The 23637-nt window shown below is 39.6% G+C and overlaps 1 protein-coding gene and 1 pseudogene across 5 annotated transcripts in view; one reads left to right on the top strand and one right to left on the bottom strand.

Annotated features, from left to right (window-relative positions):
• The window catches only part of TTC13 (tetratricopeptide repeat domain 13), an 82471-nt gene extending 58884 nt beyond the window's left edge, over window positions 1–23587 (bottom strand). For 2 of the 5 annotated variants that reach the window (XM_072647454.1, XM_072647455.1), the window contains exons 1-2: window positions 23254–23585; window positions 6859–6956 (exon numbers count right to left, since the gene is read on the bottom strand). In XM_072647454.1, coding sequence (XP_072503555.1) covers window positions 6859–6956; window positions 23254–23521 — 366 coding nt within the window. In that variant the 5' untranslated portion in view covers window positions 23522–23585. Of the gene's footprint in view, window positions 1–6858; window positions 6957–23253 lie in introns of all 5 variants that reach the window. The other 3 variants (XM_072647456.1, XM_072647457.1, XR_011975400.1) reach the window with 2 other exon arrangements.
• LOC140530459 (casein kinase II subunit beta pseudogene) lies at window positions 3943–5482 on the top strand (annotated as a pseudogene).
• Window positions 23588–23637: the final 50 nt, after the last annotated feature.

The following is a 23637-nucleotide window of genomic DNA, read 5'->3' as shown; positions in this document are numbered from 1 at the left end:
TCTAGGTTCATATGGACCCAGTGCAATCTTGGGGGTTCTGTTCCATGAAGGTTAGTTTCTCACTTTGGCATGCTGTCCTCACTTTGAATTACTCTAGGAAATCTCTTGAGACAAAGCTCAAATAAAGCTCATATCCAGACTCCACCAGTAAAAGGTATCTAAGGTATCTCCAGCTCCCAAACACTCACAGAAGCACATGCAAATTGTGTAGTCTTTATTCTACCCAAAATGTGAAAGACTCAAAGGACTCCCAGGAATACATAAACAGATTCAGAAACACATAAAACACTTGAACAGTGCCATCAATTCTCCCTAACTCTAAAAGGAAGTGAATTTGGGGTTGCTATTAAGGTGACCCTTTGACATTCCAGGGAATGCCTCTTTCCCAGAGTCCTGTATAGTCCCCACAAGATTCATAGCACTACCCTGTGGGTTTAAACTCCTACCAGATAAATATACTTTAGGAATAGCTAAACAAGCAATTTACTTCACATCAGACCTCCAAGGTCTAATTTACACACTGGGTTTGCTTTCCAAGTAGGATATAGCTTAGGAACTATGGACTAATCTCTTCTGTCTTCAAGGAACAATGCTGCATCAGGAAATCCCGCTCTTCCTCTAGAAAATTCAATCCCTGAGCCTTTAAATTTGCAATCTCTCAAACTTGGGAATACGTGACCTTAGGTCAAATGAGGACTCAACTGTCTGCCTCTGCCATATACTTTTCTAGAAGTCTCTCAGAGCCCTGGCTGCTACCAACTTTCAGATTCGTAAGTTCCAATATCAAAAACTCTAGTCTCTGAGATAGAGAAGTTTTAGGTGAACACATGTAATCTCTTGTGTTGCTAACTCAAGATGAGAAGAGGGAAAAGACTGATATAAAGAAATCTGGTTCTTTTTCCTTTGTTGCACTCCAAAAGAAAGGCTCAAAGGAAAAGACAGAAATGAGAAAAGTACTTAAGAAAGATTAAGTTTTTATTTTTCTTCTGGACTCCTTCACCTTGTACATGATTCTCAAACAGAGTCCTATTGGGTGAACAAATTCAGTTACTCAGGCAGGGTAGATCCAGTGGAAAGGGAACTGCCCAAGTATGAGCTATGCTTAAGATTTATTCTGAGAAATTTCCTTGAGCAACAACAGGTGAGGGAAATGGGCCAAAGAAACTGACTCTTATGAATTAGCTCCCATGATAAGATCTAAAGCAGGACTTCTTAAACTTTTTCCACATACCATCCATTTTCACAATCCACAGTCTAAGAAGCACTGATCTAAACCATGAGTCTAGACTCTTGGTGGAAAGGGCAGGGGTGGGGAACCTGTGGCCTCGAGGCCCCATGTGGCCCTCTAAGTCCTCAAGTGAGGCCTTTGAATCCAAACTACATAGAACAAATCCTAAGGGGATTTGTTCTTAATAAAAGAATTTGTACTTAATAAAAAGATTTGTTCTGTGAAGTTTGGATTCTGTCAAAGGATTGCACTTGAAGGCCTCGAGGCCACAGGTTCCCCAACCCTGAGAGAGGCCTTGGCCTCTACGTACACTAAGAGTTTGATTTACAATAGACCCTAAATATATAATTTGGGAAGTCACACATATTAAGGGCTCATACAAGCAGCTACTTTATTTGCATAAGGTATGTTAGAAAAACTTTGCAGTAACCTCATACCAGACTGGCCTTTATACTGCAGGAATCTATTGGAGAAATTTTCATATGGCACCTCCATTTTGGATTGTCTTATTAAATGACAGAGATCCTTTGGAAGAGGAACTCAAATTGGCCAAGGACTCAAGTTGTCTCTCTCTCTCCCTCCCCTATCTGCTCTCACTTTCCTCTGTCACTGAAATATTCATGCTTTGCTTTTTCATGAGAGACTTTGATAATTTAAAAGAGAAGTGACATCATTTCCATTCTATTTCTGCCTCAGAAATGGGGTACTTCTGAAACTAAAGGAGTCCACTACTGCCTCTATGATAAAACAAGAACTCCACTGTTCAGCTTTTAAAATCCTTCATGAACTGACCCCAATCTATTTCTCCAACCTCGAGGGACATTATTCTCCGTCCTAAACTCTGGGCTTCAGGCAAACCAGCCTCCCTAATTTTCACACATGACACTCTATCTGTTGTCCCTCTCTGCCTTTGCACTGGTCATTCCCCATGCCTGGAATGCATTCCCTCTTCACCTTTGCCTCAGAGAATCCCTCTCTTCTACAGCTCAAGGACCACTTTCTACATGAAGCTTTTCCTAACAATGTTGTATTTAACTACTTTGAATTTACTTGTGTATATTCTCTTTATATTTATTCTGCACATATCTACATACTCTCCCCCCATTAGAATATAAGCTCTTTATGAGAAGGGATTACTTTACTCTTCATGCCTGGCACATAGTAGGTCCTTAATAAATGTTTGTTGATTGACTGCATCCAAGTACACTTAAAAACTTAACAGATTTAAGAAAATCGAAGGGACGTGTCATGTCCTGTGTGGCTGGGTGTGACCAGAATACTTTTCCTTCCTCTTTGTGGAGCAGTTGCAAATACAGAACCTGAAGTGTTCATGCCAAGCAGGTTACTGGTATGTCTAAACACATCTGCTATGGCCTTTTTTGCTGCTCTTTGGATCTCAGAGATAGAGCTTAGCAGCAAAATCTTGAGTTCAAATCCAGCAGTCTTTCCTCTGCACCATGACACAGAAGAGAAAAGGAGGTAGTGGCTGTCTCCTTGGCAGACCCAGACTCTCCACAATGAGCAGTGCCTGCGCCATGTGGCGAATACTTAATAAGCGCCTGGTGATGGGCTAGGAAGTAGGCAGACGCTTAAGGTAGAGCCCTGAATCAAAGCTGTTCTAACAGCAATGGGTAAAGTGCAAAATTTACGCTGTACAGATATTATATAGAATATATTCCTGCTTAAGGAGTAAATGTAAATCTAGGTGAATTTACAAATATATGTGTTTAAAAAAAAAATAACACAAAAGAGAATTGCCAAATGACATTAAAAATGACCAAACAGGCTATACGGATAATTTAAATTAGCTGTGTTAGGAAAAACAAAAGCAAGCAGTAAAATAATGTAAGTCCAAAGTCAAGAATGAACAAATTAATGGAGAACAAATTAGTGAACACGAAGCTAGAGGAAGTAAGGCTCAGAACCTGGTTCTGTGATTTACTAACTGTTTATCTTATTTTGGGGGGTGAAAGCAAGGCAATCAGGGTTAAGTGACTTGCTCAATGTCACACAGCTAGTAAGCGTCAAGTGCCTGAGGCTGGAGTTGACCTCAGATCCTCCTGACTTCAGGGCCAGTGCTCTATCCACCACACCACCTAGCTGCCCTTACTAACTGAATAACCTTGTGCAAGTCATTCAGTGTCCCTGGGCTTCAGTTTCTGTATCTGCAAAACAAAAGGGTGGACCCTAGCTGACCTAGGTCCCTTCTAGTTCTAAATAGATGACCTTAGGTAGAAATCATGACGCAGAAAACTAGCTTTCTATCTTTTACACTAAAAATATAACACCTTCTGTACACAGAGATAATAAATGATGATGGAAATGTGCCACAAATATACACATCTCTATTAATCAATATATAAAGCACTTAAATGTTTCAACGATGTTGCCTTCTTATTAAGCAAACTTGAAATTAACTGACAATTTAAGAATACTGACTTACAATATATTTTAAATAATTGAGTTCTCTTAAGGGTATGGATATAAAACAATTGTCTATCTTGGTTTCTACCCCCACCATATAACTTAAAAAACCATATGGCATCACTCAAAATCTACAAGAAGATCATGATAGCAAATGACAATACAATTGTAGTGTAATGGAAATAACGATGGATTTGGAGTTAAGAGAACCTGGGCTCCATTGATTGGGAAATGGATAAACAAACTGTGGTACATGGATGGAAAGGAATATTATTGTACTGTGAGAAATGATGAATGTGATGTTTGCAGAGAATCCTGGCAAGATCCACATGATTGGATGCAGACTAAAGTAAGCAGAGCCAAGAAAACAATATACACAGTGACTATGTCAAAGTAAATGAAAGAACCACACTCAAAAAAATAAATGTTGCAAAAAAAAGAGACATGAGAAGACACTCCCACCCCAACCCTCTGCAGAGGTGGGAGGCCAACAAGTGTTATTAAAACACATATTTTCAAACTTTTTCAATGTACTGATCAATCATGCTGATTTTTTCTTCTTTTCATTTCTTTCTCTTTTTTTGTCTTTAAAAATATTATTTTATTGTAAGGAATGGCCCTCTAGGAGGGAAGGGCAGGGAAATATACTGAGGGAAATTATGATAGTGTAAAGGAACGAAGGAAGGAAGGAAGGGAGGAAGATCAACATAAATTTATTTTTTAAAAAAAGAGAACCCAGACTCAAATCCCAGCTATTTCTTATTACCTGTGTAATTTTGAGCAAGTCACTACCTCTCTAAATCTGTTTCCTCTTCTGTAAAATGAGACAATTTAACTACATAATCTCTAAGGTCCCTTCCATGAGTTTTGGGTACATGTCTTACAGCATCAGAACACTTACGGGCCGCAAGTAACATCTTCATTGCCACAAAATCACTTTGACTTCCTCATTTTAAATCAATACACATACATCCATTCAGGTTCTGATTGCCATTCATCTACCAACATGGCCTAGCTTTGGAACGGCCATAATGAATTTGGTTTTTTTGAACTCCAATAACTTCCAAATCAAATAATCATAATTTCATTGGGGGATATCATAGAAAATTTGGTTAAGAAAGTGTTCCAAAGAGACTTTGAAAATGATGGCAAAGGCTGCTGCCATGGCCACCTCTGGGAACAACTCCCTCTCCCTCCCCAGTCCCAGTTCACTGATGTACCATGGATCTTGTGGCTCTGTAGTATCCATAGCAATGAATTCTTCTATGTAGTGGATGAAGCCTATATCCAGAACAAGTTCAATCTCATAAGGCTCAACTAATAGGAGCCCCACTATAGGCAGCTACCAGACATGATCCTTGATTTGGAACCTGTTGAGGGGTTGGAGAACAACTCCAACCAGAGTAACCTAATTGAGCAGACAGGTAAGATCCTATATAGACTGATCCATGCCCACTACATGCTCACAAAGTAGGGTACCATCCAGATGTTGGAAAAATACCAGCAGGGAGACTGTCCCTGTGTATATTGTGAAAACCATCCCATGTTCCCCATTGGACTGTCAAAAATACTAGTGAGGCAATGGTAAAGCTTTACTATCCCAAGTGCATGGATGTTTACACACCCAAGTTGTCCTGGCACTGGCACACAGGTAGTGCTTACTTTGGAACTGACTTTCTCCATATGCTCTTCAAGGTGCAGCCTGAATACAAGTGACATGCCAAACAACACTTACCCAAGCTATATGCCTTCAAGATTTATCCCATGGCCTATCAACTATAGATTCAAGCAGTAGGCAACTTCAAGAGCCCTATCAAGACTATCCACTGACATGTCTCCTCCTCATCCTCCCAACTTCTCAGGTTGTGACACAATCTCCTCCCCTATCCCCAAAGACACATACCTTTTTAGAATCCCAAAAGTTTTCAGTTTAAATTAGGAAGTCATCATTGTTGTGATGTGGTGGGAATATGAAATAAAGTAGATGAAAAGGAAAGAAAAAAGAGAAAGAGAGAGGAAGAAGAAGAAAGGAAAATTATGGCAAAGAACATTTACTATGACAGTTTCAATATTAAGTGTACACAAAAACATCCTTGATTGTAAGCTATATGTGAACTTATTATTGTTCACCTAGCATTACGCTGAAGCATACAGCATAACTAAAGAGCACTGGACTTGGGAGAGGAGACCTCAGTCTAAACAGCAGCCATGACACTCAGAGCTTGCATGACTCCAAACAAGTAACTTATTCCTCTTCAAGTCTAACTTTTCCTTCCGTGTAAAATGAGAGACTAAAAACTTATATTAGTTATAATATTGGGGAATAGGCACTAAGGACTTTGTAAATATTAAGTCAACAACATATAAATGTGCATATAATGATGACTGGCAGAACAATCAAACTTTTAACTTACAGAAAATAAATGATGGAAATCAATGAGATTGATTCTCCTAAAGATTACTGAAATGGGTTAGTGTTCACAGATATTATATGAAAACTATAAAGTGGGTTGAGATAGTTGATCATTTTCTGGTTTGTCAAGTCCAATTATTTTCAATGATACTGGCACTGAGACAAAACCTTTTTTAAAGGTCAAGAGAATGACTGTCTAAAATACTAGGCACATTTAGAAGAATCTTAAAAGAATCACATCAAACCCATGTAGATTTAAGTTTGCCCAGGTAGAAATCTGAATTGTGAATAAGAACATTCTGGATATGTAATTATCTAGAAAGTTGTTTAGTAACTTTTCCCTGTGTAGGATATGGGATACATTCCAATGTGTGAGTTGAACCTTATGAAAGCTGCACTGCTATTCAACCTTGGAGTAGAAGAGGGAACCCTCTTGCACAACTGAATATATACAATCAAGAGACCTAAGTAAATCAGAGCTGGAAAAAAATTAGATTATGCTTTCCCTCTAAATTATAAGGTCTTCCCCCCTAAGAATCATGGATGTTCAGCCTCTCACCTATGATACTCAATGAAAAGTCATATGACCTAGGAGGACCAACTTACCTAATTCATACCCAATGATTCAATCTAGATCCAATTTCAGATGACTACTGATTATGATACTAGATTGTATCCATACGGACAATTAGAACGAAATTTTGGTCAATGCACACAACCAACTTAGAGTATCTAGAATTTCACCCTTTAATTGGGCCGCAAGAAACAGAAAGCATGGATAGTAGAGACATACCAGAATCTTTTCAGCATTCAGGGAAAGCAAGGAGTCACAGGGTGGTGATCCTTTTGGCTCACAGTCTGAAGAATCGTGAAAGTTCAAAAAAGATGCCTCTGCAAAACAGAAACTTTTCTGATTATTTCTCTCCCACTGAATTCATGGCATTTAATCAAGTATTTAAGCCTGTCTTAAAGTTATAAAAAATTCAGGACTGCCTCACATGTAACTCACTTAGTGTAATCAGCAATCTTGTTGGTGATAATTATATAAGTACAGATGCATGGTAACATCTTTTACCTCATTATCAAGAGAGCATATTCCACCTGCACAGATAAGTACATTCAAGAGGTAAAAATGAGAGAACAGAAAAATAATCCACAAGAGGGAAATTCAAGATCATGAGGAAAAAGTTCTCTCAGGAACTAATGAAAAACTCCACATTAACCAACCAGCAAATATTTGTCAAGCAACTCCCATGTACCAAGCACAGTGTGTTAGGAAGGCATTGTCAGGGAAACAAAGCAGTGTAAACTTGGCCTGTACTGTCAAAGACTTGACATTTTGTTTGGGAAAGAGAACTTTCCAGTCATGTATGTCTTATTTAACAACTTAAAAGTTCAAAGAAAGAGTTCCTTGGGGGCTAGAGGTCAGGGAAGGCTTCATAAAGGAGGGAGGATCTGAACTGGATCTTGAAGGTTGGGCAGAACCCATATTGGCAGAAAGAAAGAAAAAGGGCATTTTTGGCAGACAGGGTAGCATAGATGAAGACATGGGGGAAAGAAAGTACAAGACAAGGACACTGGGAGGGAAAGCCTCCTGTTAGGGAGATAAGAAGGCCTCAAAATGGAACCAGATAATGGAAGTCACAGAAAGTCAGGGGTTAGGATTTTTATCTTTTCTCAAATGAGGGGACATTTAAGGTTTTTAAGCAGGGAAGTGACAGAATCAAAGCAATGTTTCAGGGAGGCCAACTGGGTAGCAGTCAGTGTGTGAGACAGGCTGGAATGTGAAAAAACCAATTTGATGGGAAGACTAATTAAGAGGCCACAGTAACAATACAAGCAAAAGACTAATAATAGGAGCCAGAAACAGAGTGATAGCAGCAAGAATGGAAAAGGAAATTTACTTCAATGGATCTGGGATCAATCTATTTTGCTTATAAGGAGAAACATTTACTAAGCACTTAGTATGTACCAGTCACTGTGTTTGTAAGATCTCCTTGAATGTGAGGACTTACTTTACCAATGCAAATCACTACGTACACATTTTCTTTTTTTCCATGAGTTGCAATGGCCAAATAATTTATCCCCGAGTGGCTAGTCTGACAATGAGCTTTTCTGAGGCTGATGAGCTTTTCCATAACACTGGTCCTCAAAACGTAGTACGGGGACCATACTTGAAGCCCTTCTAACATAACAAAACCCACCGGAGCTTGTCCTCTGCTGGCATATCCTTTGAGAAGTTAAGGTCACCTGCGGATTACAATGAAGCATGCATGATAGGGCTTAGTAGAAAGGGAAAAATGAGAAAAGACTAAAATGAAAAATTAATAGGACTTTACTCCTGACCGCCAAAGGGGATGGAGGGGTAAGGGAGAGAAGGTAGGGAAAGGTGAATGAAGAGCCAAGGATACAAAGGTCGTGCGGTGCGTGTGTGTGTGTGTGTGTGTGTGTGTGTGTGTCTGAGTGACTAGGATTGTTATACCATTGGTAGGAAACAAGAATTCAAAAGGAAGATACCTTTATTCAAAGAAAATTAGTTTGATCTTAAGTATATGAGTTTGAAATAATGATAGAACAGCTAAATGTAGATCAAGGACTCAGAGCTATCAGGGACCTTAATCTCCCCTTAAATGCTAGGATCTCCTCTAAATCAGTATTACCAAACTCAAATACAAACACAAAGCAGTGGGGGACTATTCTATACATAAAGATCCTTGCAGGCCGTATATTAACTTAGTTTTAAAATGCCATGTTATCTATGTTTTGGTATACTTTTATTTATTTTGTTAAATATTTTCCAATTACATTTTCATCTGATTTTGGCAACACTGGCTACCTGTTTATCAATTCTGCTTTAAACAAAGATTCAAAACAGATTTTAAACCTCTATCTTGAAAATTTACAATGATAAGGAATTTATTACTATAAACTATTAGAAAGTCCTTCCTTATATTCCATCAAAATTTGTCTTTGTAACTTTCACCCGTTGATCTAAGTTCTCCCCTTTAAAGCAAAAAAAAAAATTACTTTCTGTTGTTTATGACAGCTCAAAATGTCTGAAGACAGCCATCATGTGCCATTTCCTTCAATCATTTCAAATACAACATGGATTCTAGGTAGCTATCTCTAAATGAAAAGACACTCCTGGAGTGTTGAAAGTCAACTTTTCTCACTCTACCTACAACAGCTATTGCTTTAATTCTTAGATTTCAGATGTTGTTCCCTGAGCTGTACAGGATCACAGATATAGGGCTAGAAGGGGGCTTAGAGATAACAAATGCAACCCCCTCATATTACAGATTAACAAGGGCCCAAAGAGGTTAAGTGACTTGCTTATAAGATCACACAGGTGTATGTTCTTCCTTCGTTGCCAAAGAAGACCATGCCATCAAAGAAATAATGATATGACTTGCACTTGACTTTGTTTTGAGTGAGGGGGGGCTGTGCCGGTCACCAGTCTCACTTCTCCTCCAGAGCCATCTGAATCCAGTGACCAGATATTCATCAGGATGACTGGAGATAACCCAGGATGAGGCAACTGGGGTTAAGTGACTTGCGCAAGGTCACACAGCTAGTGAGTGTCAAGTGTCTGAGGTGACATTTGAACTCAGGTCCTTCTGACTCCTGCACTGGTGCTCTATCCACTGCACCACCTAGCCACCCCCTGTATAGACTAGTCAATCCATAAATGCCTATCCAATGAACAATTGGATAGATGGATGAAGTAAATGCATTTGTAGGTTTGTCTCTCCATGAAACTGTTCCAGGGTCAAAATGACCTAGTTGATGATAAGTAGCAGAATCTAGCAAAGTTCCTCAACACATGGTGCCAAAAATGGGCACACCACTTCAGATGTGGGATAACCACTACTTCATATGCAATCTGACTACTGTAGAACACAAGTGAAGTATTAGTTCCCTGGATCTGGACACTATAAACATATTATTAACTCAGACTAACAATATATTAGCTTATCTCACAGTGAACTAAGAATCCCAAGGTTTTTGCTCATTAAACTGGCAAAACAGGTTCCCTATGTTATAATTGTGCAAATGTCATCTTCTGGGTTTTGGCTTATTATTCTAGTACTGAGGATAATTTGAAAGCCTGATTCTGTCATGCAAAGTATTAGCTTTTGATAAGCTGGTATTCATCTAAGTTGTACTCAGAGTGCTTTAAGGTTTACAAGACTTTAAAACTTTAAAGACATTATCTCATCTGATCCTCACAACAACTCTGGGAGCTACTACAATTATCCCCATTTTCCAGATGAATTAACTGAGGGTCCAAAAGATTACCTAACTTACCCAGGCTCATAGTTAAGTATGGGTTGGAACAGATGGTTGCTGAAGTTGCCTCCATCCCGAATTCTGTAATTCACATGACATACTCATATTGGTAGCTATCCAGCATCAGGTTACTGTATGTTATTTATTTTTTAATCTATCTTCTCTTTCTTTTTTCAGTGCTTTTTCCCCATGAAGCATCAAAGAAATAAAGGACCCTGATAAGCGACCCCTTTTTGCTACACCAGCTAAACAAACAACCATTCCAATCCCCAGCAGCTATCTACGTGTTATTTTATTTCTAATACTCTGAGTGAAGGAAAAGATTTAATAAATCCACTTTACCACCTTTGTGGGAAATATATGGCATGAGAGTTGATACCTCTTAGACAATTTAAGATCTGTAGAACACCTTGGATTACTTGGAGAAAAAGGGTTCTGTTCTACCTTGCAAATCATAAGGATAAAAATCTGAAAAGGCCTTGAAACTCTCCTTATCAGTTTTCATACTTTGCTCTTCTGTAAGAGATCAGATGTTTCTGACATCTAGCCAACCACAAACAGTTTCTTTTTCTGGGTCTTTTGCAATCTGGGATCAAAATAGGAAACATTATGACTCAGTGGATCTAGCAACAAGGGAAACATTTGAACAACTTATTTCTGATCCCAGATCTGTCATCATCACCCTGACTGAATTGCTCCCTGGCAAAGGCACTAATGCCCTTTGTACTTCACAGGGACGATGTAGGAAACAGCAAAAGATTATGATAAACCAAGTCCCCAAAATGAATATCAAACACATAAATAACTAGATGTGCAAAGTACACAAAGGTGAAAAGACCCTGCTTCCTTGAAAACTGCATTTATAATTCCAAAATATTTTATGAGTTTGCAAGATTATCTGGGATAGAAGTTCTTAACCTGGGGTCCATGGATAAATTTCAATGGGTCCATGAATTTGGAAGAGAAAAAATTACATTTTTATTTTCACTAACCTCTAAGTAAAATTTAGCATTTCTTTCAATAATTTAAAAACATCATTCTGAGAATAGGGTTCATAGGTTTCACCAGGTCACTAAAGGGGTCTATGATATGAAAAAAGTTAAAAACCCCAGATCTAGTTGGATACACAAAGAAACAGATCTGTTGAAAGTTGTGTATTATGAAAGGGCAAAGCTTTTAAGTAAGCCAATCTATTTTTATGCTTTGCTGGATACGTTTATTTTAAAAATACGCTTAAAATTTTTTTTGGAATAACTTTTGCTGAATTTATAAGAATATGAGGCATTCTCCATTTGATCACTGATAAAAAGATATAAACAGGCAGTTTTGAGAACAAAAAAATCAAATCTATAGTCATATGAAAAAATGTTCTAAATCACCATTGATTAGAGAAATGCAAATTAAAACAATTCTGAGGTACCACCTCACAACTATTAGATTACCTAATTGACAGAAAAGGGAAACGACAAATGTAGAAGGGGATAGGGAAACAACAAATCATTGTTGGTGCTCTCCATTCCAGAGATCAATTTGAAACTACACCCAAAGGACTATAAAATTGTGCATATCCTTTGACCCAGCAACACCACTACTGGGTCTGTCCCCCAAAGAGATCAAAGAAAAAGGAAAAGGATCTATATGTTCAAAAATATTTACAGTAGCTCTTTTTCTGATGGCAAAGAATTGGAAATTGAGGGGATGCCCATCAGTTGAGGAATGGCTGAACAAGCCATTGTGATGAAATACTATTTTGCTATAAAACAAGCAGGATGGTTTTCGAAAGACCTGAGAAAACTCCTATGAACTAATACAAAATGAAGTGAGCAGAACCAGAAGAACATTGTACACAGAAATAGCAAGATGATCAGCTGTGAATGATTTAGTTATTCTAATGAATATAATGATCCAAGGCAATTCCAAAGGACTCGAGATGAAAAATGCTGTCCACCTCCAAAGAACTGAGGGTCTATGAATGTAGACGGAAGGATTTTAAAAAAAAAAAACAACTTTATTATTCTTGGGAGTTTCTGGTCTTCATTTTCTTCTGCAACACAGCTAATATGGAAATGTTTTTGCATGAGTGCACAAGCATAATCTATATCAAACTGCCTTCTAAAGGAGAGGGGAAAATGAGGGAGGAAGGGAGAGAAAATGGAACTCAAAATTTTTTAAAAAGTAAATGTTAAAAATCTGCATTTACATGTAATTGAGAAAAGCTACAAATTAAATGTAAGACAATAATAATAATAACTGTTTAACCAGTGTATCATTCTGACTTCACAATAGTCATGTCCATTTTTCTTTTCTTCTTTTTTAAATGACATTTTAGGACTACAGTATAATGGGAAAATTAGAAAGTTAGGCCTGGGGTGTTAATCCCGAACTGCTCCTTAAAAAAACAAACTCACTAAATGAATTTGGGCAAATTAACCTCTCAGGTTCTCAGCTTCCTCTTCGGTAAAACTGAACTAGGTGATCTCCACCTAGTATATCAGCTGTCCTAATGGTTTCAAAGTTCAAAAACTTGATTTGTAAGTCTAAAGAAAAGGTGAATGTTTAACTGAAGATACAAAAACAACAGTTTTGCTTTGAAAGACAAAGATAATCCTCTTAAGGGCAGGAATTTGTGAGGGGTACAGGAGAGTTAATCAGAATGCAAATACCATAGGTCATGGGATCCATCATCTTCGTATTAATGTTACAGAATGCTCCTTCTAAAATCACCTGGAGAACTGAGAAAGCTTTCTTTCACACAAATATACTATGGCACACCTCCAAGAGAAGGGCAAAGTCACAATACACATAAGCTGTGCTTCCAACTACTCAGACCTGAACACCATTACCACTCTTACTCCTCTTTCCAGCTCCCTTTTGTATTATGTCTTGCCTGATTAGAACACAAACTCATTGAGGGTAGGGACTCTCTTTTTGCCTGTATTTGTATCCTTAGAGCTTACCATAAATCCTGGTGCATTTCGTTGTTGCTCAGTCATGTCTGACTCTTTGTGACCCTATTTGGAGTTTTCTTGGCAAAGGTAGTAAAGTGATTTACCATGCCTCCTCCAGCTCATTTTACGGATGGGGAAACTGGGACAAACAGGGTTAAATAACTTGCCCAGGTCACACAGCTAGTTAAGTATCTAAAAGCCAAATTTAAACTCAGGTCTTTCTCACTCCAGGCCCAGGGCTCTATCCACTGTACCACCTACCTGTCCTATTCTGGTACATACTAAACAATAAATGCTTCCTGTCCTGCCTACAAAGAGTACCTAATTAATTTTATTTAAGCATTATGAAGGTTTGATATTTAGTTACTCTGAACAGTGTGAAAGAAAACATTTAGAACTATAAATCTATTAAAATTGTAATCTTTTCCAAAAGCATTCTACTCCATCAGTTTAAATGACTGGTTTCTGGATGTATTATGCATGAGGACAGCCATCACTGTCTTAAGCAGTGAGGAGGTTAAAAGACAAAGAACTGAAATCAAACTGTTACCTATCATTTCAAGGTGGAAAAAAAATTTAAGAAACTACTTTTGCATATTAAGAAAAATGGGAGGGGAAAATGAGTTCCTAAGTCATTGATTTTAATGATTATTAATACTGTACTTGAAATAGTAAATTAGCCAGTGTACCTAATTAAGAAGTTAGACAAGGTGTAATTAAAAATAATACAAGCAGGATGGAGGTTGATGTTAGCAATCAGGTATGAAAAAAGTCCAGAACGCATAAAGAAACAGGGATTTCACTGTTCAGAAGCTAGGAAAAAGTGTCTGAGGTGACTGAAATAAAATTCACAGGGACTTAACTTTATATAAAAGTCACGCTACAAAATCAAGACAAGAAGGAAAAGAAAAGACTTATCTAAAGTAATAACAAAAATACAGAGATAGAAAACATTTTTAAAATTGCTTTGTTCAGATAAATGATAAAAATATATGAACAGGTAGTTCTCAAAGGGAGAAATCCAAGTTTTCAATCATATGAAAAAAATCATTCAAAGCACTAATAAGAGAAATGCAAGTTAAATTAACTCAAAAGCTCCATCTCACACTCATAAGATTGACAAATATGGCTACTGCTGGAGGTGATATGGGAAAACATGTACAGTAATATATTATCAGTGGTGGTGTGAAGTGGTCTAGCCATTTTAGAAAGCAACTAGGAACTATACTCAAAACTGTATGTAAACTGTGTATAACCTTTAACCCAACCATACTACTACTAGGCCCATACCCTAAAGATTTCCAAAAGAAAGAAGAGTGGGACATGTATAAACAAAAATATTAAAACCACTTCTTTCTATAGTGTCAAAGCGGGGGGGGGGGGGGGGTGAGAGAGGGGGAAAGGGGAGTTAGGGAACAGCTGAACAAACTATGGTACATCAATGTCATGTGTGCCATAAGAAATGGATGGTTTCAGAGAAACCTGGAAAGTCTTGTATGAACTGATGCAGAGTGAAGTGAGAACACAGAGAATGTTTGATAATAATAGCAATAATACTGTGAAGAAAAACAACTTTGAAAGACTTAAGAGCGCTGACCCACAAAACAACCATCCAGACTCCAAAGAATCAGTGCAGAAATGCTTTACCGACCTCCTGACACGGAAGTGAGGACCTGAAGGTCCAGAATGAGACACGCATTTATGGACATGGCCAACATGGGGAATTGCTTAGCTTCACTGTGCACGGCTGATACAAAGGTACTATGTCTTTCATAGGGATGGGGAGTTCACTGAGGAGGAAGGAGGCTAGCAATGGGTTTACAACTTTTTTTTTAAGTTTGAAAAAGGTCACTGAAGCATTTTTTAAAATGCATACAAGACAACAGAATGAAGGTCAGTGGAAAACAAAGACAAGAAGGACAGCTTTGGAGAATCTGTTATATGATTAAAGTGAATAGCTAGTTGTTCATAATACAGATTTACCATTGCATGTATAGTCCTCTTTTTGGATTTATATATGAAAATGCTCATCATCTTGCTTAGTGCTGATTAAGTTCAAAAGAAAAAAAAAGTGGTTTCATCCTATCGGTTTTCTTCCAAAGAACATGCAAAACGTATTAAACGGTTCATGGCAGACAGAAGTCACTGATTCAAATGAACCCCAGTGTACAGTGAAGCAGAATAGAAATAACAGACCACACAAGATGCAGGAGATCTGGGTTCCAGTTCTGGCTTTACCACCATTAAATACTGGGCAAGTTGCCTGAACTTTCTAGGGTTCAGTAGAATGATCTATGAAAAGAGGACTAGATAATCTCACTTACAGATACAGAATTCTATGATGCAAAGAAATACTTTTGAAAATAAAATACTTCTGACTATAAAAGCATGGTCAGGAATAGGATTCCCATTGAATTTATTTAAGAATCAATTTTTAATTGATATAAATAGAGACCTTAGAGACCATCTAGTTCAGGCTGTTCTAAACCTGAGGTCCATGAACTTATTTTTTTTATTTTTTGACAACTATATTTTAATATAATTGCTATCCTCTGTAATCCTATGTATTTTCTTTTAAGCATTCAAAAAAATAATTTTCCTAAGGATTCCATAGCCTTCACCAGACTACTAAAGAAGTTCATAACACAAAAAGAGATTAAGACCACATGACCAATAGAGGTAGCTAGGTAGCTAGAGTATTTGATCTGGGGTCAGGAAGACTGTTCAAACCTGGCTTCTGACACTTACTGGCCATATAATTTGGGGCAAGTCACTTCACCTTTGCCTGCTTGTTTCCTCATCAGTAAAATGGGGATAATAATAGTACCAACTTCCCAATGTTTCTGTGAAGATCAAATGTGGGTGGACCCAGGATGGTAGAGTACAGGTAGCAGCCCAGCTGAACTCTCCCAACATTCCCCTCCAAACAACTTTAAAAAATGCCTCAAATCAAATTTTACAGCAGCAAAGCTAACAAAAAGTGAGAAACAGACCTTTTCTCAGCCTAAGACAACTTAGAAGGTTGGCAGGTACGGTCTGTGACACAGGATGGAAGCCTGTCCAGAGTGCAACAGCAACAGTACCAGTACCAGGTCTTCAAAAACAACAGCAAGAACAGCTTCCAAAGCTTTCATCCCAGGAGGTAAGGCCACCAGACAACTGGCAGAAGGAGTTTACAGGGGACCTTTTGCTGGCACTGGGTGCAACTGGAGCTGATTGGCAACTCTATTGCCCACATACAGTTCTGGGTTTTAGAGTGGAGAGAACTTGTGGTCGATCACAAGGGACAGGGGCCCTTCCTGAGTAAAGACTAGAGCACAGAACAGGAGAGCAGTGACCACACCTCTTCCCACACATCACAGCACCCTGAAAGCACCAAAAACTTGCAGACCCCCAGAACCAACTCTGAAAACAGCAGCAAACGAAACCTGAAGTCTGCAAAAGTGCTTCTCCAACCAAAGATGAGCAGACCAACTTTAACATAAAGTTCAAAGTCAAGAAATAAACTGGAAAAATTTAAAACAACAACACTCCCTCCAAAAAAATAAAAAAACAAAAAAACTTGATCACAAAAAATTATTGTAGTACAAATAAGGTTAAAACTCAGAAGACAACACCAGGAAGACAGCAACAAGCAAAGGCTCAAAGAAAAATGCTAATTAAGCAAAATAGACCTAATTAAAAGATATAATCAGGGAAACTATATTTTACTAAAAGGTACCACAGACAATGAATATAAAAAATTTCTACAGCAAGTTTTTCTGACAGAAGCCTCACTTCTCAAATATACACTGAGTATAGAACTCAGTCAAATTTATAAAAATGAGAGCCATTTCCCAATTGATAAATGGTCAAAGGATAAGAACAGGCAGTTTTCAGAAGAAAGAATAAAAACTACCTATAGTCATATTAAAAAATGTTCTAAATCACTATTGATTAGAAAAATACAAATTAAAATAACTCTAGGATACCACCTCACACCTATCAGAAATGACAAATTCTGAAGGGGTAGAGGGAAATAAATAGACTAATAAACTGGTGGTATAGTTATGAATAAGTCCAGTCATTCTGGAGAACAATTTGAAACTATGTCCAAAGGGCTATAAAACTGTGTATATAACCTTTGACCCAACAAAATCACTAGGAAGTCTGTATCCCAAAGAGATCAAAGAAAAAGTAGCTAAATGTACAAAAATATTTATAGCAGCTCTTTTTGTGGTGATAAAGAATTGGAAATTGAGGGGACAATCATCAATTAGGGACTGGATGAACAAAAGGTGGCATATGATGAGAGGGGTCATTTCACCAAAAAAAAAAAAAAAAAGATGGAAAGACCTAAATGAACTTAAAGTGAAATGAGAAGAATCTGTCAATTGTGCACAGTAAGAGTAATGTTGCAGTGATCAACTGTGAGAGACTTGATTATTCTGATTAATACAATGATCCAAGACAATGCCAAAGGACTCATGATGAAAAACTGTTATCTGCCTCCAGAGAGAATGGATGAACTCTGAGTACAAACTGAAGTACAACTTTCTCGCTTTATTTTTTCTTTCTTCGGGTAATTTGGTTAATACGGAAATGCTTTGCATGATTTCGCATGTATAACTGATATGATTTTGCTTGCCCTCTCAGTAGGTGGAGGAGAGATGGGCGACACGGAGAGAATTTGGAACTCAAAATTTAAAAAGAAAAGAATGTTTAAAATAATTCTTTTAAAAAGAAATATCAAATATGAAGATCTTTGCAAAGCAACGTGCTACCTGCTATTATCATTCCTTCCTTTTTACAAATAAGAAACTGACTCAGAGGGATTAAATAACTTACCCCACATCACACATTTAATTAAGAGTATAGCAGGAACTAGAATCTAATTTCCCAACTCCAACTTGATGTTTTCATCTTTTTTTATTTGTAGATCTCAATATATGTCACAAAAATTATCTGCCACAGTATAAAACATCAGTATACCTAGGCATTTAAAATAATAGATTCCACCAGACAACACAGGGATGCAGGAAAGTTAAAAACAAAGCTTAACTCCCAACTTCCAGGCAATCACTTACTTCCTTCAGACACTATCCCATTTTTCATATTTTTTGAGCACTGCATAACAGTCAAAAGAAATGTGTTCAGGAGAGGCAAAATGGGATGCAGGATAGGTTACTGGACTGAAAGTAAATCCTGGTTCACATTTTGCTAGGGACACTTCCTAACCTTGTCTTAAGTCACTTTGTATTTCAGTGATTCAGATTCCTCATTTGAAAAATGCAAATGTTAGATGCAAGGGCTTCTGAAATTTCTTCCAGCTCTAAATTTTTTTATTCTAAAATCCTAAAAACTCAAAGAAATTAGGGGAAGACTAAAATCAGAAGATTGACCTAATAAAAAAAAGAAGGCATCGGCCATAAAAGTATTTTATATCTCCTCTTTCTTTGATCTCCCTGAAAAAGTCTGAAGGTCAGTCTGAATGAATTTGATTCAGTTCAACAAGGCTTCAAAGGCATTGTGATAGGCACTGGGAATAAAGATAAAAGCAAAACTTCTTGCCTACAACGAGTTTACATCCTATTGGGAAACATACAACATTACACAGATAAGCAAATACAGAATTTATACAAAGTGAATAGAAAGTAATTTTAAGGAGAAGACCAGGAAATATCTTATGTAATAGGTGACAAGTGGGTTGGGCTTGAAAGGAACTAAAGGTATTGGTAAGGATGGAGAGCACAACAGGCATTAGGGAAGCTTGCGTAAAAGCAGTGAGTGGCCAGATGCCTTGTCATACACATAAAACAGCAAAGAGACAAGTTAGGCTGGAAGGTAGCATATGTGAGGATTAGAAATGTGAAAATCTGGAAAGTAGGCTCTAGTTACATTGTGAATAACTAAATGTCAAACAGATGAGTTTATATTTTTATCCTAGAAGCTGACTGGGAGCCTATTAACCTCCTTGAGCAGGGAAGTGACATGATCAGACCTATGGTTTAGAAATATCAATTTAGCAGCTGTGTGGAGGACAGACTGGAAGGAAGAGAAGCAGGGACAATATTTAAAAGATTACTGCAATATTCTAGATGAAAGGTGATGAGGGCCTGAATTAGGGTGATAGCTTTCTGAATAGAAAAAAACAGATACAGTGATACAGTGAATTTATGAATGAAAAAAAATCTCTTATTAACAGCTTACTGTACACCAGACACTGAATTAGGTGCTGTGGAGGAAGAAACAAGATTTGTCCATTTGACTCTACCATCTCCTTCAAGGGCTGGGAAAGGAGGCAGGAGGGAAAGAAAATTCAAGAGTTAAGTATGACTCTGGGGTTGTGAAACTGCAAAACTGGAAAGATGGTAATGCTTTTGATAGAAAAGGGAAACGAGGAGTAAGGGTACGTTAATGGGAAAATACAGTAAGTTCTCTTTTGGATATGTCAAGTTTGAGATACCTATGGAACATCTACCAGGGGTAGGGAACCTGTGGCCCCAAGGTTACATGTAGGAGAAATCAATTTTTTGTGTGAAGTTTGTATTTAGTCAAAAGGCCACATGTGAGGATCTAAACATGGCTTCAGAGCCAAAGGCTTCCCACCCCTGAATTCTAGACAGATATCTAGCACAAAGTTCAAAGGATCACTGATTCAGAGCCAGAAGGAACCTTAGAGGGTCAACCCTCTCATCTCATGGATAAAGAAATGGAGGCCCAGAGAGGTTTGGGTGACTTATGTAGGGACACACAGCTATTAAATGTCTGAGACAACAGGACAAGGGGGGCTAAGAGCTAAGGATAGCTCTTATTTGATCAGGCTCACTATATCATCAAGAGCAGAGGATGAAGGGATAGAGTGGAAAGAGGAAGAATATGTTTAGAAGTGAAGAAGGAAGGAAGACGAAAGGCAGGAATTTATGGTCTTCCAAGCAATAAAACTCTGGAACTAATATGGTGAATAGAACATATACTTAAAAAAAAAAAAACAGCTGCACAGAATGAGATTCATGGTCTAATATATACAATCCTTTTTTAAAATATTCTCATCCCTATATGGAAATGTTTGTATTTAGTACACAGACTTATTTGTATTTGTACAAAGACTTATTAGTTTTGCGACCCTGGTTAAGTCAGTTACAACCTCACTCAGCAACAGTTTCCTCATCTGTAAAATGGCGACAATAAAAAAACCTAGTGCACAAGCTTCTTGTGAGGTTCAAATGAAATAATTCGTCAACTGTATTGCTAACCTTAAAGTATTACATCATCAGGCCCGTAAGTATGAAGATAAGGGTTGAAGTGGTAAGCCATATTCTAAAACCTTTTTGAAAGAAGAATGACCTTGAGAATGGTAAATAACTGCAACTAGGATCTGGACAGGATTTTATAAAGAGAATGAACTTTAAGAGAAAAAGTTACCCGGTGATTCAAACTGTAGGAGGGTTTCTAAACCAGTGGTAATGAGGAAAAAGGAATATGGTTAGTCCTTCTCCTAGCCTAGTGTGTTGGGAAACATGAAAGAAGATACAATTGGAACTAGAGAATGTAGTTAGGAATGCAGTGTCTTCTAAGCCGAATTAGCAGATGAGTGCAAGAAGATACGAAGTTAAGCAGAAGACACACAAAGGGTAGAGGTTTTTTGGTTTGTTTTGTTTTTGAATAGAAGATGGAATACATAAAGATAATGGAGCTCTCTCAGACTAAAGTCGAAGTGGAAAGGAGATAAAGATGGTAAGAGGTGAGAGACCATCAAAGTAAGAACAGAAGGGGTCAAACAAATTGTGAGTGAGAATTTTTTGTAAAGTATCTACAAAGCTGAATTTAAGAATGACACCATAGTAGATTCTCAAAGAATATCTGTATAGAATAAGAACTCTGCTCCCTTTTCTTTCTATCTTTTAACATACATGGACATTTCACCAATTTTAATATTTCAGGGACCAGGGATATAACTGGTGTAGGTACTCTCCTATTTACACGTATCCCATGAACTCACAGGACCAAAAAAAAAAAAGTCACCAGGTGGCCAACCCTCTGGTGATAAGTATCAATGAATTTAAATAAAGGAGTCCTCAGATAACTGCCAGACAGGGGTGGGGAACCTGTAGCCTCAAGGCCGTATGTGGCCCTCTAGGTCCTCAAGTGTGGCCCTTTCGCTGAATTCAAACTTTACAGAACAAACCCCCTTAATAAAAGGATTTGTTCTGTAAAACTTGGACTCAGTCAAAAGGCAACGCACCTAAGGACCTTGAAGGCCACATGTGGCCTCAAAGCTGAAGATTCCCCACCCCTGGCCTAGGACCTAGGTTCGTCACCCAGAAGGGACCAGGCGGAGCCTGAATCCCACTGACAGCTTTCAGAAATCCAGGGTCATCTCCATGCCAGGACTAAGCAGCAGAACAGAGCTTTAGTAGAAGAAAATGTATCAAAAGTTGGGGCAAGTGTTACATGGGTCACCAAGTCAGCTCAAATGACAGTTCAGAGGCCTTAATGTTACCGAATGATGTGGAGTTCCCCTGTGTAATTTCACATTTCCCATTTTTGACTTCCCCACCAACTACATTCTCCCTAGCCTTAAATTTCTAGTGCAAGTGGTTCTACTACTTCTGTTGTATGCTCCTTGCACAAGTCATTCTTTCAAAAAAGGACTTATCAACAGAATAAAGAAGTGACATAACCCCCCAGATTTGGTCTACCTCATGCAAATTAGGCTGTGCTAATCTTAGCCGGATTTTTCTCGCTTACAAATCTTAATTTTACTCACCGATACAGGCAATGCAAAATAATACCGCTACCAGGTACCTAAACCCCAGCTAACTGTAATCCCTGCAAAGTCACTAACTCAGATAAACCTAGGGGAAAAAGGGGGGGAGGGGAAATCCCTTCACTTTCCTCCCCAACAATGCTTTTCAAAAGGAACTTGTAACTAACAACTAAATACCAAAAAGTTTCTCTCACACACTTAACACCTGAGCCACTGGCAACATTTGCTCTATGAAACATCTCCCACTACTTATTAAACTGAGGCCAGTAATGTTCAGGCTTAATGAATGAGTTGGCCCATCTCCAACATTCACATAACTTCTGATACACACTATCCAGAGTTCTTTTTTTACCCTCTCTGAAGCTACAAGAAGATCACAAGTCAGCCTTAATGACTGAAACTACAGAACATGAAAAAAAGTTTCTCCTGGCCTGCCCCCCACCCTTCTTCTTCTTTCCCCCTCTGAGGAGGTGGATTTCAAAAACTGTGTCCGATCCAGGGGATGCGGGCAGGGGCCGGGGAAGCCTCCTTTCCTCTGCCCTTACAAAGCGTGCTTTCCCCTTCTCCGGGTTCTGCGTGGAAAAGGACATCGCTGGCGTCCTTCTAGGAGCACAAGGAGGCACCGAGGGGTGGGTGTCTCCAGGGCTTCGCTCCTCAGGCTAGCCCCGAACAGGGCAGGTGTCCCTCACACCTCCCCCCGACCCCAGAACGCCCCGGGCTGCCCGGCCCTCCTCCCGAGGACGCTCCCCACCCCGACCGCCCCGCCTTGCCGCACCGCACTGCACCCCGGCTGGCCGAGCTGGGGAAAGGTCGACGAGGGGAGCCTTTAATTTGAGGACGTTTCCCTCGCTTTCCTCGGGTGCCCTCCCTCCCGCCATGTGAAGGATAGGGAGCTGCAGCGGAGAAGAGCTACGGCAAGTCCCGGGGAGGGCGGCAGAGGCGGGAAAGCGGCACCGGGCGCGATTCTCCGCGGGCGGCCCGAGGCTATGTTCCCCGGGAAAAGACGGCGGAGGCTGGGGCGCCTCTGGGACCCGCGGCCGCGGTCCTGGGGGCACCGGCCCGTGTCACTCCCCCGGGACCCTCGGTCCGATCCTGTCCTCCGCCGCCGGCCCTCGGCAGCTCCCCCTGCCCCAGCTCGGGCCGGGCACCGCGCCTCGGACTCGGGCCGGGCCCCCAGCGCTGCTTGCTGCTGCCTACTCACCGCTGCACTCCGCCGAAGGCTGGTCCCCCCAGTCCCCAGAATGCGGGTCGCAGCCTCCGCCTCCACCGGCCCCGGGCGCCGCCTGCTGCCGGTGCTGCAGCTCCTGCTTGAGCAGGGACAGCGGCGAGTAGTACTCGGTGCCCAGGGCTCCCGGGTGCAGCTCGGCGGACAGGGCCCCCAGGAGCAGCAGCGCCAGGAGGCGCCCGGCAGCGCCGGCTGCGGACACAGCGCCGCCCCAGCCGCAGCAACAGCAGCCGGCAGGTGCCATCTTCCTCCAAGGCGCATGTGCGACCGACTCCTCTCCTCGCCACTCGAGCTTCCCCGCCTTTAGCCTGCTGCCCCGGCAGGTGGGAGGCGTGAGGAGGCGGGACTAGAGATAAGGGA

This window comes from Notamacropus eugenii, chromosome 2, assembly GCF_028372415.1.
Source record: "Notamacropus eugenii isolate mMacEug1 chromosome 2, mMacEug1.pri_v2, whole genome shotgun sequence".
NCBI lineage: Eukaryota > Metazoa > Chordata > Mammalia > Diprotodontia > Macropodidae > Notamacropus > Notamacropus eugenii.
Note: the sequence above shows the minus strand (reverse complement) of the source record. Positions and strands in the feature narration are given on the sequence as shown.